Source organism: Colobus angolensis, unplaced genomic scaffold (assembly GCF_000951035.1).
Source record: "Colobus angolensis palliatus isolate OR3802 unplaced genomic scaffold, Cang.pa_1.0 Scaffold48, whole genome shotgun sequence".
Taxonomy (NCBI): Eukaryota; Metazoa; Chordata; class Mammalia; order Primates; family Cercopithecidae; genus Colobus; species Colobus angolensis.
The window spans coordinates 2,381,390-2,397,203 of NW_012118265.1; the positions used below are offsets into that span (position 1 = coordinate 2,381,390).

The window sequence follows — 15,814 nt, forward strand, 5'->3', positions numbered from 1 at the left end:
GCCGCCACGCCGAGCCTATTTTTAGGCCTTTGGGGCCGCGTTGCGGGAAGCCGGGAGTGGGACTAGCGTCCCCGGGCTCGGGCACCGTCAGGTGGGAGGGCGCCGGCTTTGGCTTCACTTGTTGCGAGGCGTCCGGGCTACTCCACGAGTCAGCCCCAGCACTGGGAAGCTCCGAGTTAGCTGGTCCTTCCTTGTCATTGAGGCTAATAGCCAGGGTTATTACAGCAATTGAACTGCCACAAAGATTGCAGGTGTAACCCAGAGTTCAGCCGTCTTTAGGAAGATTAAACTCCTACCCAGCTGTCATTGGTCTTTCTTGGTCATTTGTAATGTTGGCTAGTCTGGTGTTCTAACCTGTGTTCTATCCCTTATTTAATCTTGGAAATCATCTATATTCTTGCTTCCGTAAATCCTTGAATCCTGCTCACCTTATTAGATTTTTCTCCATTATCGCCTGGAACCTGGACTTCATTTGGGTTAGATGATCGTTCATTTTGCCCAGCTTAAGTATTTTTGGTGCAGATTGACTGGGATGTTACCCATGTTATAATGGGCTGAAGATAATAGAAGCAAGTACAGGCGGATGTTGATGGGTCTGTCAAGGGACAGGTGTCACTGTTCAGAGCTGTCCTAGAGTGTGAGTGACTGGGAAGCTGGTGGCCCTTCGAGGGTGGGGAACCGGTCTTCCTTAGTAGTTGGCCTGCCATGGGAGAGGGCCTAATAAAATGTGTGAAGATGGCTCTCAGGTCAGCAGCTGAGGGATGCGCTGGCCCACTAGGCAACTTCCTCTCACGTTTCAGTGGAATTTCCACTGCTTCCAGCCTCCACCTTGGAAAATGGGCAAGGGAGAATGAGGAAACCCGGGTCAGAAAGAGAAGGACTTCATGACAAAATGTCCCAACTCCCTGGTTAGGCAACTGACGCCTACCAGACCTTGATCTGAAGTGTCCTATGCATTTGGATGCCCACCAACTTGCTAATGTTTTTTGGAGATGGAACATGGCCCAGAATTGTCCCAGGGAATGACTGGAGAAATCTTGAAGCCTGTTCTAGGGGTCTTGGGAGGGTGGGGACTGTTCAGTAGGAAGAAAAATCCATGTGTTTACCTTCTCTTCTGGCAACTAAGTGATTATTGGAGATTGGGGTGCATGTCTGTTGGGTTGGGCGTGGGGAGGGGCGGGGTGCAGGATGGACCTGCACCACCTTCTTCAAAGAAAAGCAGGCAGGTTGGTTAGGGCTTCGTGGGTGATCTCCAAATCTATTTATCAGTGATTGATCACTATTTAGATAGAAGCATCAAGGAGGGAAGGCATCTCTGAGGAGCTGATATTTGAGGAGAGACTCAACCTTATTCTTCAGGGATATTGGGCAGGGGAGCTTTTGCTCCAGGTTGAGGAAACAGTTACATATAAGATGCCTGGAGTTCGAGGCTACGCTGAGCTATGATCACACCACTCCACTCCAGCCTGGGTGAGAGAGTGAGACCCTGTCTCAAAAAATACCTACATACATACATACATGCCTGAGGCATGGCATAAACATAAGTACCAGAATGAAGAATACGGACTCTGCTTTCAGACTGTCTGAATTGAGTTTGACGGTTGTTTTTGTGCTTGTCTGAAAACACTGTCTGCAGTACTTGATAGAAGAAACAGAAAATGTACTACTTGATCTCTTCATTACCATCTGTTAATTGCCTGGAGTTCAAACTCTGGGTATTAAGCTATTGTTTTGTCTGAGAATTTAGCATGTCGGGACTCTAAGTTGGATTTAATTTCTGTAGCTTAATCAACCTCTTGAAGGTTGCCATCTGTGCCTGCTATGATCTTGAACCATTCTTGAAGTGGGTACTTAGGGTTTTCTCCCCAAAGGGGCTACAGCTTGATTCATAGAGGAAGTTGATGTTAGAGGAGCTGGTTTTGCTGAATTACTGTTTGAATGGGTTCCTGGGGAAAAGGTTTTCTCCAGATAAGATATTGTAATGAGTGTTTTTTTTTTCTTCGTATTAAGATCAGGCCTTTGTGACACTGACCACAAACGATGCCTATGCCAAAGGCGCCCTGGTCCTGGGCTCATCTCTGAAACAGCACAGGACCACCAGGAGGCTGGTCGTGCTCGCCACTCCTCAGGTCTCAGACTCCATGAGGTGAGGACCTCGCTGCCGCCCCAGCATCCACAGGGGCTCTGACATCTTTCTCCCTGTTTCTGACATCATTGGACATTGAGGCCATGCTCTTTTCAGGAGTTGAGCCCGGGGTAGAGAAAAATGAGAGATGCTGAGTGAAGGATTGCCGGATTTGAAACCTCCTCCTAGCTTTTGGGAGATATTCCAACTAAATTCTCTCCTGGAAGGTGGTGTACTGGCCCACACTTTCTGATTCCAACTAGGAGTGGAAGAAGGAGTCGTCTTCCTTCACTCCATCCCCTCTGGGTGATCTGAAGGAGTGTGTCCGGCATTCACTACTTACATGCACCTTTATGCAGTGACAATTCATGGACGTTCCTTTCCCAGGATGGAGCAGGGGCTACATTGTTTCATGTTGCAAACTAGGGAAGCTCTCAGGTGACTTAGAAAAGTAGTTATTTTATCCATTGCCAGTTGACATTTGTAAGCTAAAGATCTTTATTTACAATATAATATACTAGAATCTTTACCAAAGGGCTTTCCAAACTAGGTTTTACTACGGGAAACACACTAAAGGGTATAAACTGCTTCGTGATTGGTTAGTTCACTTTGATCTGATGGAATTCAGTTTTGAAGTATTTGGGCCAGGTAAGATGGCTCACGCTTGTAATCTCAGCACTGTGGGAGGCCGAGGCAGTTGGATCACCTGAGGTCAGGAGTTCCAGACCAGCCTGACCAACATGGCGAAACCCTGTCTCTACTAAAAATACAAAACCTCGTTACTACTAAAAATATAAAAATTAGCTAGGCGTGGTGGCGCGTGCCCATAATCCCGGCTACTTGGGGTTAGGGGCTGAGGCAGGAGAATCGCTTGAACCCAGGAGGTGGAGGTTGCAGTGAGCCAAGACTGTGCCAGTGCACTCCAGCCTGGGCAACAGAGTGAGACTCTGTCTTAAACAACAGCAACAACAACAACAACAAATTGAAGTATCTGAATGAGCTACCTAGTCCCTAGTAGTAACTTTAAAGTATCTGGGCACATTAGTAACTTTGTGGTGTGTTTATTTTTGTGGTCTCCTGGCCCTCTAAGAAATTGAAAATGCCCTTTTTGTGACTTTTTATTTCTCCCAAAAAGTATAAGCACAGGCCAAGGGTCTCTTAAAAAGTAGGCATTCTGTATACATACGTATATCTTTCACACTAACACCCTTGTTCCTAAATGGTAATTTAGAAAGATGCCGAAAAGCCTGTCTCCTAATGTGTATGCCCTAATTTGTAGTCTATTAGAATATGTCTAAGAAACCAGATCTAGTCTTGCCTTTCCCGTAACCACCATCAGTTTACTTTGGTCAGTGATTCTCCTAACCATTTTTCTTCAAAAACATCAAGCTTACTGTGTGAACTGTAGCATATTTTTGTACAACTTTGGAGACAGAATACAATACCACTTTTGTTCTGCATCTCTGATGTTGTTATAAACTTTTAGTATGATACGTTTTTACCCTGTGTTTTTTCTTGTGCTCAATTTAGTGTCTTACTCAAGTCTACCCTCCCGATCCACCATCAAGAACTTTCTAAAATAAAGCCTTAGTTAATTTGAGGCATAGAGAAGTGTTGTACCTCACAAACCAAAGTGAATCTCATTATATTTAAGCAAAGTGCTCAGCATGTAATAAACACTAGTTATATTGCATTCTACAAAATGGGCAACCGAATAAACGGAGCCCTTTATACATTTTTGCAAGCTTTTTCCACAACCTACCTGCTATTCAGTGATAGAAGACCAGAAAATTTCTTCTGTAATAATATTTTTTTATTTTATTTATTTATCTATTTTTGAGACAGAGTCTCGCTCTGTCACCCAGACTGGAGTGTGGTGGCGCGATGTCAGCTCACTGCAAACTCTGCCTCCCGGATTCATGCCATTCTCCTGCCTCAGCCTCCCAAGTAGCTGGGACTATGGGCACCCACCATCATGCCCAGCTGATTTTTTGTATTTTTAGTAGAGACGGGGTTTTGCTGTGTTAGCCAAGATGGTCTCAATCTCGTGACCACGTGATCCGCCCACCTTGGCCTCCCAAAGTGCAGGGATTACAGGTGTGAGCCACCACGTCCGGCCTATAATAATGTTTTAAGACACGCATTTCATCCTCACCATAAGCAGTTCTTATTACTTTAGTGAAGTTAACTGGACATGCAAATAAACACAATTTGTCCTGGAGTAAAATTACAAAAGATTTAAGGGTATATATTCTACCAAAGCAATACATTGTTCTAGTAATTGATGGAGAGGGTAATAAAGCATCAGTCTTGCATTAGTGGGTCACTTGTTCTGAAAAGATGCTAAGTGTGGTTTTCTGGATTTTATTTTGACAGAAAAGTTTTAGAGACAGTCTTTGATGAAGTCATCATGGTAGATGTCTTGGACAGTGGCGATTCTGCTCATCTAACCTTAATGAAGAGGCCAGAGTTGGGTGTCACACTGACAAAGCTCCACTGCTGGTCGCTTACACAGTATTCAAAATGTGTATTCATGGATGCAGATACTCTGGTGAGTGTGGCTTTGAGGGTAGAAAAGAAAGATATATATGGTAATAGAGACCTATTAGGCATTTGAGGAATGCTGTCAAGACTTGACAGCAAAGTTCAGATAGAACCACTGTCATGAAATATGTCAGGGGATGAAGGAGAGGAGGCCCAGGCTGCCTTACAGCTGTCACCATCTTTTGTGTTGGATGACATAGGGAGAACTTAAGAAGGGTATTCTGCAGCAAAAACATTTCTGTCATGCTCTTTCTCCCCTTTGATCAGGTCCTAGCAAATATTGATGATCTTTTTGAGAGAGAAGAACTGTCAGCAGCACCAGACCCAGGGTGGCCTGACTGCTTCAATTCCGGAGTCTTCGTTTATCAGCCTTCAGTTGAAACATATAATCAGCTGTTGCGTCTTGCTTCTGAGCAAGGTAGTTTCGATGGTATGTATCTACTATCATCATGTCTGATAAGCTGTGAATAATTAGTTATTTCTAGGGGCTGCTCTTCTCAGAAATATAATTGCTGTGGTTTATTCTGCCTGAAAGGTACAAGAGATGGAGCAAGCATTTTAAGTTGTGTTCTTTTGGGAAGTTGTGTGTGTGTGTGTGTGTGTGTGTGTGTGTGTGTGTGTATATGTGTATGTAAATGCATCTTTTTCTATAGATGTGAAAGATTAAACTATGATAGGCAATTTTATAGGATTGTCTTTAAGCTGTCTTCCTGTATCTAATTTAGAGTATGATAAATGTACTGTGATTATTCAAAAATTCAAAAGACTGAAAAACTTTAACATCTGTCTTAAACCTAAGTAAACGTAAGCTCAAGAGAGTTTGACAGGCCATTCCAGGAGGATTAAGCATTGTCACTATGGAAACTTGAGGAATAAGCCTGATAATTTGGGTCTCATTCTCTCAGGTGGCATAAAAAAGAAGATAGAAAGTTTATGTGAATAATCTTTGCTTCCAGACTCTCATTCTCTACAAGGCTGTGTGTCAGAGTGGTATCTGCAGGGCCAAGAACATTGTCAAAGTCAGCATCCATTTTCTGTAACATATAAATGTTTTTATAGTTATATTTATATAACAGTTCTCTCTGTGATATAGGGTGTCATATCTTTTGGAGAAGTTGATCAAATGAATTAGTGTGCTTTCATTTCAGGCCAATTTCTGAAATAACAAGCAGTGTTTTTAAAAACAAAAACACACCGGACAAAACCAATAGTTAATATGCAGAAGGAGTTCTTTGAAAAATTATTTTTGATGGTTCTTTTGAATAAAGACCCAGAATAGAGAAGAAGAAGGACATTCTCTTAGAAACCCTCCCAGCAGTGACTCACTGTCAGATATGTGACATTGTGGCAGAGCACAGTGCTGTGTGCTATTCACATGGGGTTGGGCCAGAGGCCCGAGCTCTGCTGGAGACACAGCAGGGCTTCTTTCCTCCTCTCCCTGTCCCAAGACTAGATCTGAGATTTGCAGTAAGTAGATCTTTTAGAAATGGCAGAAACAGCCTTTCTCATTTGACAAAAGATTCAATCCTGGGTGCGGATATGAGGATTCATTTTCATTAATTAGTTAGAAAGTTAAAAATCAAAATATTAAACTTTAAAAATGAAAACATTAGACCTATAAGTTTGTTAGATTGCTGAGGTTAAGATACTGGAAGTTAAAACATTTCAAATTATACATAAAACTGAGATTGGGTTTTCATCGTTGCTATTCACAGAAATTGAATTCTTTTTAGTTATTTGGCTGAGGATTTGGGAATTGTTGCTATATGAATTGTAATTGAAAGTAATAAGGAAGTTTAAGTCTCAGTTTTATTTCACTATTTAAACTACTAGTTTACACTGTAAGCTAGTAGTTCTCAAACAAGGGTGATTTTGTCCCCCAAAGGACATTTGGCAATGTCTGAAGACATTTTTGGTTGTTAACAGCTGAAGAGGGAGGGTGCAAAGGGCATCTGGTGAGTGGAGGCCCTGGGATGCTGAACATCCTACAATGCATAAGATGATCTACAGCAAAGAATTACCTAGCCCAGCATGTCAGTAGTGCTGAGGTTGCGAAACTCTGCTCTCTACATGCTCTAAAACATGGCAGGGGTATCTGAACCATAATGTATGGCAGCATCTAACAAGAAGTGAAGTCTTGTTTTAAGCAACCTTAAAATAAGAAAATAATAATGTGTTAAATGTTCTCCGTGGTCAAGACCAAATGAAACTTCTTCACTTTACTGACATGATTTTAGCTCCTGCTATTTTCCTTTCATAGAAGGAATGAAAACTGTATTAGTATTTAAGTTCAAAAGATGTATTCCTTATTACTGCTGCTTATTCTGAAACAGTTACCTTTGCATAAAAGGAAGAGGAGAGTGTTTTTAGCAGAAGTCCACTATTTGTCTTAACCTTCCTGTCAGAGTGTAGCTTTCTTCACCTCCTCTCCCTAATTTGAAGGAAGTAAGTGTAACCCTGCCAGAAATTCAGTGTAACTCTTTTCAACTTCATTAAGTGAATCACATTCTAAAGTACATCTTGTGGCCTGCCAACTGCCTGAAATCACATGATTTTAATCATGTAAAGAGAATCCAATTTCTAACCTAGAATACTACTAAATGTTATTGAGAGGTAAGACTTTGGATACCAAACAGTAGTGTGCCATGGTAAATTATCTAGGTTATAATTTGAGAATATGAAACTAATTAATTAACCTATTCTTTGTTAAGAAGCTTGGATGTGTGCAAAGTGTGCGACTAGGAAGCACTTTCTGCTTTTTCAGCCAAGATCTGAAACCACCATGAGATTCTGTCGGTGTCTGTAGCACATTTCATTATTCAGCAGCAGGTTTCCAGGTGCTGGCCGTCATCTGAGGTATTCCATTTACTGGCTCATTGGTGGTGAAGGACTGAATCTTCTCTGTTAATAGAAATTGAAAGAGGTAAAAAGTCAGCTGAGAACTTACAGTTCTCAATATGTTGTTTAAATTCAGCAGAAGAATAAATTTAGCAGTTCTCAAATCAAAGGTTGTGCTCACTTGAAATATGTGTTAAGCTTTACTTAGCAAAGAAAGTTCACTCTGTACCTTGGGAGGCTGCTTCTCTCTGGAGGGGTTTACTATCCACTTGAATCAATGTGTAAACCATGTGACATAAAGATGTGTTGGACTTAACGATTGATAGCAATAAACTATTTCTTTATGGACAATGACTTTGTCTAATGGCAGTAACCTTTGCCTGTAGTTTTCAATATGTTGTTATATAAAAAATACAGTAAAAGTAAATAATCTTAAAAATTAAGAATTATATAAAAAATAATTTTGGTTAGGTGTCATGCTATAGGCACTGATGAACATTTTCAGGTATTCCTTTCACAGTTACCCACATTTTCTCACAATCATAGTTTCTCCCTCCACCACCCCCATAGTCAGTTTTAAGTCCCAGAATTTTCTGCTCAGACCAGTTTTTCAGATGACTGTATCTCAGTGCGAATATCTTGCAGGTCACGCTTTTAACCTCTTTCCTGTGTTCAGCAGAAACTGATGGGGCCTGGTGTCCACTGACAAGCCACATAGGCTGTTGATGGCTGAGCATTTGCAGCTGCTTTTGCAACCCTTCTCATGCAAAAGAGTGTGGCTGTCATTCTTCTGATCACCAGCCCTCTATTCACAGCCCCTCCACCTCTCTATTCTGTGACTCTGGCCAAGAGAATAATCCTAATATGGCAAACCATACTAGGTACCTTGACTTCTCTTTCTTTCTAAAATTCTAGAATGTTAAAATTTAGAACTGGTGACTACATACCTAATTCACGGCTGGTGTCTAATTTTCCATAATGAAGAGTCAAGCTTCTATACTGTTGTATTTTCAAACTGTCTTGGCACTTACTTCATCGCTATAATTACATATTTCCCGAAAAGTTGAACAATAGCTGTTGTGAAATAGTTATACACTAGTGTTGTATAGGATGTGACAAGATAAGGTTAACTGCAGGGCATGTTAGCAGTAAGAGGGGAAGAGAGAGAGCATTATATTCTAGGTTCTAATCAGTTTTGCTTCTGCCACGTCGGTGAAATGAGGCTGATGAACTTGACTCTTAATTTGAAGAAATCAGCCTGAATGCAGTTGAGGTTTATTTTCTTTTCCCTTGTGACTAGTGTATCTTAAGAGTGCTTGTATAGTTGAAGAGTTGAGCGCTTAAAAATTGTTGTCTGTGTCGTCCATATGTGTCAGTTTCAAAAACCTAGGTCAGAGGAATTCATATTTTCTAATTTGGAATATCCCTAAAAAACATCTTATACTCATTTTGATTACTGCAATGTGAATATCCTGAACTTCTGATTGGTGTACTGGAATTTTGGTCTGTAGTTGAATTTCTAGAAAGAAGAAAACATAGGATAGAATAAATTAGTAGCAGAATATTAGGTATGATGTATTTGAGTAGAGTCCAGGATCCGCTTTGAGGTCATTTTGTTTGTGTGTTCCAAATTCTAAGTGGTCATTGAGTCCCATAAGCAGAATACAGTAATGTTTTAAAATAATATTTAACAGAAATGATTTGGTGCTACGTTCTATTAAAGTGTAAAATTGACCCCAGAGCTAGGTTTTAAAATCTTTGTAGTTAATTAGGCTTCATGTTGGACCTGCCCAAAAAAAGAATGAAGGACTGAGATATTTCAAGATAGTACTTGTCTTGTCCAAACCCAATGAGCTCAGAGATTTTGGTGTGCTTCACTTTGTTCCCTGACTTGATAGGTCAGCCTGGACAGTTATCTTACCATGGTGACTTCCCCCAGCCACCTAAGCACTAGGCTGCCTGTTCTAGTAATTTATCAGTTGTTTTGGAAATGACTGTTCTCTTGCATTTATGTCATTTTATTGATAGTTTAGATAAGTATCTTGAGGAAAAGCAAAAGCCATAACATGTAATGGCAAAATTGATGAGCACACATAAATGTTTTTCTTGAGAGCTATTGTTATCTCATTGTACCCATGAATATATTTTTTAACGTAGCCACCTGTCTCCAGCTTTGTAACTGTCAGAGATCATGACCCTGTGAGAAATAGAGGAGGAGGAAGTGACTAATGTGTTATATGTGTGCAGGCTCTTATGCTGGTCATTTTACCTACTTTTTCACTCATTTCTCAACAGTCCTGTGAGGTAAGCATTCATACATCCATTCACATAATAAATATTCATTGAGAGCCTACTATCTAGCTAGCACTGGGGACCTGCCATTGTTACAGTTCAGGACAGCAGCTTGCCTGGTGTCCCTGAGCTGAGGCAAAGTCAGGTCTGAACCAGGGTCCTTCTGAGCTCTGGTTGGGCTATGTGTTGCAGGGAGGAGAGGTGGAGTGGGTGGTGGTGGTGGTGGGTGGTTTTTCCATTCCCAGTTCTCTCATATGGCAGCATTCTTGAGTATGTATCCTGAGAATGATACAGGATGGAGGAAGATCCTTATTACCTTGGCTTTATGTCAGGTTAAGTAAGTAATTTCTCTGAGTAGACAGAGCAGCTGGTATATTCGTCATTTTACAAATGAAGGAATGGAGGCTCAAGTCTTCTATCTCTATTGCTACTGTTCCTCCCCTCTGATCCAAAATACCTAAAAATACTTTGTCATTTAAAATCAGCAGCACAGTTCATCGTCGTGCATTGTTTTATGGAGTCTGGAAGTATTTTTGGAAGTGTTACTGTCACCTGTATTTCTGTAGTAGGTCCATTCATTATTTCAAACATCATTTTAATTTCTAATCTGGGAAAAATCCTAAATTTAAGGGGCAAAAATAGACTGGTAAGTAATACACATTTTATTCCTGCCTCTATAAAGTTTATATTCTAAGACCTTACAGACATTTAACAATTAGTACACAGTTATGTAATCATGATTCTAGTAAGTTCAGAGTACTAAGAGTCCAGACTAGGAGGACCTGCCTTCGACTGAGAAATTGACATTTAAGCCAAGAATAAATGTTTTCTTGCATGTATGTAATAATTAATAGCTTGATACTTAATAATCTTTTAACAAAATAGTGAAAAACAAAAGCTATCACATGAAGTAGTAAAATAAATCAGTTATTCTTGGCTTAAATGGGTTGAGGCCAGTGAGATGCAGTGATGCTGGGGCCCAAGCTCCAAGTGCCTGGATTTCTATAAGCCACCTTGGGTTAATCTAATGATCCTCAGTAAATCTCATAAAAATATCCCCAAGAGCTGGGCTTTCATAAGCTGTAATTTATTAATCCTTAGCATGCTCACTATAGGCAGTAATGATTATATCTGCCAAGCATTTTGTAGGAAGTTAGTTTTTAAAAAAAAGTGTCCAGGTGCAGTGGCTCATGCCTGTAATTCCAACACTTTGGGAGGCCGAGGCAGGCGAATCACTTGAGGTCAAGAGTTCCAGACCAGCCTGGCCAAAATGATTAAACCTCGTCTCTACTAAAAATGCAAGAATTAGCTGGGTGTAGTGGCATGTGCCTGTAGTCCTGGCTTCTTGGGAGACTGAGGTAGGAGAATCACGTGAACCCTGGAAGCAGAGGCAGTGAGCTGAGGTCGCACCACTGTACTCCAGCCTGGGTGACAGAGTGAGACTGTCTCAATAAATTAATAAATAGATAGAGGTGAGTCACGTGTTTGTGTCAGTCCTTGTTTCTAGCTCAGTTATAGTATAAAGCACATTTTACTTTAAATGTTTTTTTTTTTTTTTGAGACAGAATTTCGCTGTTGTTGCCCAGGCTGGAGTGCAGTGATGCGGTCTCAGATCTCAGCTCACTGCAACTCTGTCTCCTGGGTTCAAGTGATTCTCCTGCCTCAGCCTCCTGAGTAGCTGGGATTACAGGTGCCTGCCACCATGCCCAGCTAATTTTTGTATTTTTAGTAGAGATAGGGTTTCACCATGTTGGCCAGGCTGGTCTTGAACTCCTTACCTGAGGTGATCCGCCTGCCTCAGCCTCCCAAAGTGCTGGGATTACAGGTGTGAGTCACCATGCCTGACCTTTTACTTTATTTACTTTGTCCATCTGTCCCCTTTTGGATTTTGAAGTATCTGAGAGTTGGAACCTATCTGAATCTTCCTATTATGTGAATACCAAATTTATATAATATTAGACATTTTTTATAGAAATGACATTTTTAAGAGTTATTATCCTTTGTTATAATAGTCATTCTTCGAAAGATTGTGGTGCTTCTCAAATTTTAATATGCAGACAAATTCCTTAGGGATTAAAATGTGGCTTCTGATTCTGTAGGTCGGGTGGGGCTCAACAGTGCATTTCTCTCAAGCTCCCAGGTGATGCCCATGCTGCTGGAACCCAGGCCACAGCTTGAGGAACACTATATAGGGGGAGCATTCCTTTGACTGAGATGCTGGGGCTCATGTCTAAACCAGAATTAACTCACTGCCCTGTTACCCACAGTAGACAAGCCAGCTGCCAGCAAACTATGGAAGAGCATGCAAAGTACATGAGCATTGAACAAATGCACAGATTTAAAAAGACACCACTTAATTCTGTTTCTGTCTTAGGAAACAAATAGGCCCAGTTTCTGATCAATGCTGTGGTGTGTCCATGGTTACCAGGTATGTGACCCTGCTCAAAAGACAGAAAGTACCAAGTCTATAGTTGCAAGGTGATTACGTAGCATTTGGGCAGCCGGGTGGAAGGATGATTCAGAATGAGATACTTGCTTTTGTTCGCAAAACAGATGCAATGTGCTCCTTGTTCATTTCCTTTCTCCCCGTCTCTCACCTGTGTTACCACACCCTGGCATACCGGATCACAGCTGCTAGTGATGCCTGCTAATCATGTTTGTTGGCTCTGAGATGAGTGAGATTAAAAGTATCTTAACCTGTCAGATTAAATAAAGCTGCCTCTGGAGTCTGACTATAATGTGTCGGACAAAAGTTGTAGGGTTTTTGTTATGGAAATTCAGCAGTCTTTAGGGCATCCTTGTATGTTTTCTAACATAGATGTGCCTAGATTTGCATTCTGCTTTGAACTGTGCTATCATTTAAAGATTTTTCTAAAGAGAGGATATTGATAACACCATACATAGATTTTTCTGTTGAAGTTAAAACATTTGCCTGACCTTGAAATGTTGAACTGTGCATTTGGGAAAAGATGGTTAAGATTTCTAGACCACTGAATTTAAAAATTCAGCTACAGACTTCTAGATGGTATTTAATTTATTTTTAATCCACAATTTTGGACTAAATAATAAACCTTTGTAGTCACATAGTGAGGTCAGTGGCCCTGGAAGTTTTACGACCTGTGTTGTCCCCTCTAGAGCCAAGGTTCTTGTTGAGTGTTTCAGGATTTGCCAATTTAACAGGCACCGTTGATTCACCAGTTCTGCTTCAGTGCCTTTTCTCTTCCTCCTCGCTCATTTTCTGTACAACCAGTGCTTTCCAGCCTCCCTGTGGCACACAGCTGATGGGCAGATGATGTTTGTAGGGTACCTGAGGGTAAACAGAAACGGCCTGTTGTGGCCAAAGGCAGCCAGCCAGGGACTTTGAGGGATCAGCAGCTCTGACTCCTGTTTCCCAGGCTCACACAGGTCGGATTTGGAAGTTCTACTTTACAACTACGATTTAGGCCTCCATGGAATTAGATTTCTTTACTGCATTGTGGGTAGCTGTTAGTCATTTTAAGTGGAATTGCTTCAGTTAAAGGTCTTACAATGTCTAGGTTCTCAAATGGGATAAATGTGTAGAGTTTTATTATTAATAATCCTTTATAACCTACACATATTTTTTTTGGTAGTATGCTTCATAATAAAAATTAAAAGTAAAGAATATTTAGAAAGAAAAGGTCTAAGCACAGTTCTCATTCTTGCCTCTAGTTGTATTACTAATATTTTAGCATTACAAGAGTAATATAATATTAGGAAAAATAGAGGGGAAGGAACATCTATTATACCATTCCCCTAATGCAATTACTATTATTTTATTTACTTTCTTTTAATATAAATGTTCATTAATGTTTATGTTCTTAGTTTTAATCACAAAGTATGTAGCTGTATATCTTGATATTACACAGTGTACTGATGTTGTCTTTATAGACATTAGTTTTAATTGCTGAATGATATTCCATGAGTAGTTAGTATTACAATATACTAACTATTCCTGTATGGTAGAATGTAAGTCGTTTAAATTTTTTCTGCTGTTACAGAATATTTTCAAGATTCTTGCATTCATTCCATAAATAATTTGCTAAGTGTAAGGCATTCTGCTACATGTTAGCATTATAATGGTAAGCAAAAAGCCATAATCTCTGTTCTTGTGGAATTTAGCATCTAATTCCTGATTGTATTTTGCACGTTAATTGTAAGAGTTTTTTAAAAACCTGTTCATTTTGAGAGAACTGTAGATTTCCATGCAGCTGTAAGAAATAATACAGAGAGATCCCATGTACGCTTCATCTGTTTTCCCCCAGTGGTAATACCTTATATAACTAAAATGTGTCACCCCACCCAGGAGATTGACATTGGAACAATCCACCAATCTCACTCAGATTTCTCACCAGTTTTGTATGTATTCCCTTTTCTATGTGTATACGTGTGTATATATGCACTTTTGGTTTTTATGCAACTTTATCACAACGTAGATTGGTGTGACAACCACCATAGTCAAGATGCAGAGTAGTTCCATCACAAGAACCTTCATCATATTCTCTTTTTTTTTGAGATGAAGTCTCACTTTGTCACCCCACCTCGAGTGCAGTGGTGTGATCTCAGCTCACTGCAACCTCTGCCTCCCAGGTTCCAGCTATTCTTCTGCCTCAGCCTCCCAAGTAGCTGGGGCTACAGGCGTGTGCCACCACGCCCAGCTAATTTTTGTATTTTTAGTAGAGACGGGGTTTCACCATATAGGTCAAGCTGGTCTTGAACTCCTGACCTCGTGATCCACCCGCCTCAGCTTCCCAAAGTGCTGGGATTATAAGCATGAGCCACCGCTCCTGGCCTGTCATATTCTTTTACAGCCACAACTGCATCTCTCATTCTTTCCCTCTCCCCTGGCAACCATTAATTTGCTTCCTATCTCTGTAATTTTATTATTTGATGTTATATAAGTGAAATTACATAGTATGTAACTTTATGAGATTGGAGTTTTTCACTCAGTGTAATTAATTTAAGATTCATCCACGTTATTATATCTCTAGTTCCATCTTATAGCTGAGAAATATTCCACATGGATGTGCCATATCCATATACCTGTTAGTGACATTGGAACTGTTTTTAGTTTGTACTACTATGAACAAAGCTGCTACGAACATTTCCTTAGCTTTTTTTTCTGTTCCCATGGAACTGATTGGCAGTATTTTGATGATTATGTGTGAAAGGAAATTAGTTAAGACTTCAGGCCTCTGTACCTCAGCCATTAGTGTCTAGTCCCACATTTGGGGTATCTTTGTAGAATCCAAAATAAGCCTTTAATGAACGGCATGATGTTTTGGCTTCGAGAGTTCGTGCCTCAAAATACATTAATTTGCCTACATGGCTAAAGTTGTCTTTAGTTCTCATGTCTGTCCGTTGTCTTAGTGTCTTCAGGCTGCTATAATGAAATATCATAGATTAAATGGCTTATAGAAGGAATACATTTCTCACAGTTCTAGAGGCTGGGAATTCCAAGATTAAGGTGCCAGCATATTCAATGTCTGGAGAGGGCCACTTTCCTGGGTCATAGACAGCTTTTTTATTTATTTATTTTGTTGTTATAACTGCTGCAGGTGGCAGAAGAGGTGAGGGACCTCTCTTGGGCCTCTTTTATAAGAGCACAAATCCTGTGCATGAGGGCAGAGCCCTCATGACCTAATCACCTTCTGAAGGCGTCACTCCAGATACCATCAACTTTGGGGTTAGGATTTCAGTGTAGGAATTCGGGGGTATCTAAACATTGAGTCCATTGCATTTTTGTAACAGTGAAGCATATTCTGTTGCCATCTTTATTGTATCCTTTGGAACTTATAAGAGTGAAACTGATTTTCTGTTGTTCGTCCCTTGAGGAACAGAGACCTGTCAGGGGTGCTGTTTAAGGAGGGCTTTCCTCATAGACAATTAGTGAATGCCTTTGATTCTTAGAGTTGATTGAAGGTATTTGGAAAGGATAGAATACGCAGAGGGTGGATAAGGTACACTTGGACTTTAAACCTAGAGTCCTGATCTTAC

At 40.4% G+C, this 15,814-nt stretch overlaps 1 protein-coding gene across 1 annotated transcript in view; it reads left to right on the top strand.

Moving 5' to 3' along the window:
• The first annotated feature begins 235 nt into the window (after positions 1-235).
• GYG1 (glycogenin 1) overlaps positions 236-15,814 on the top strand; it is a 35,697-nt gene continuing 20,118 nt past the window's right edge. Inside the window, exons 1-4 of the mRNA XM_011958922.1 lie at positions 236-637; positions 2,011-2,146; positions 4,502-4,676; positions 4,937-5,099. Coding sequence (XP_011814312.1) covers positions 2,142-2,146; positions 4,502-4,676; positions 4,937-5,099 — 343 coding nt within the window. The 5' untranslated portion in view covers positions 236-637; positions 2,011-2,141. The remainder of the gene's footprint in view (positions 638-2,010; positions 2,147-4,501; positions 4,677-4,936; positions 5,100-15,814) is intronic.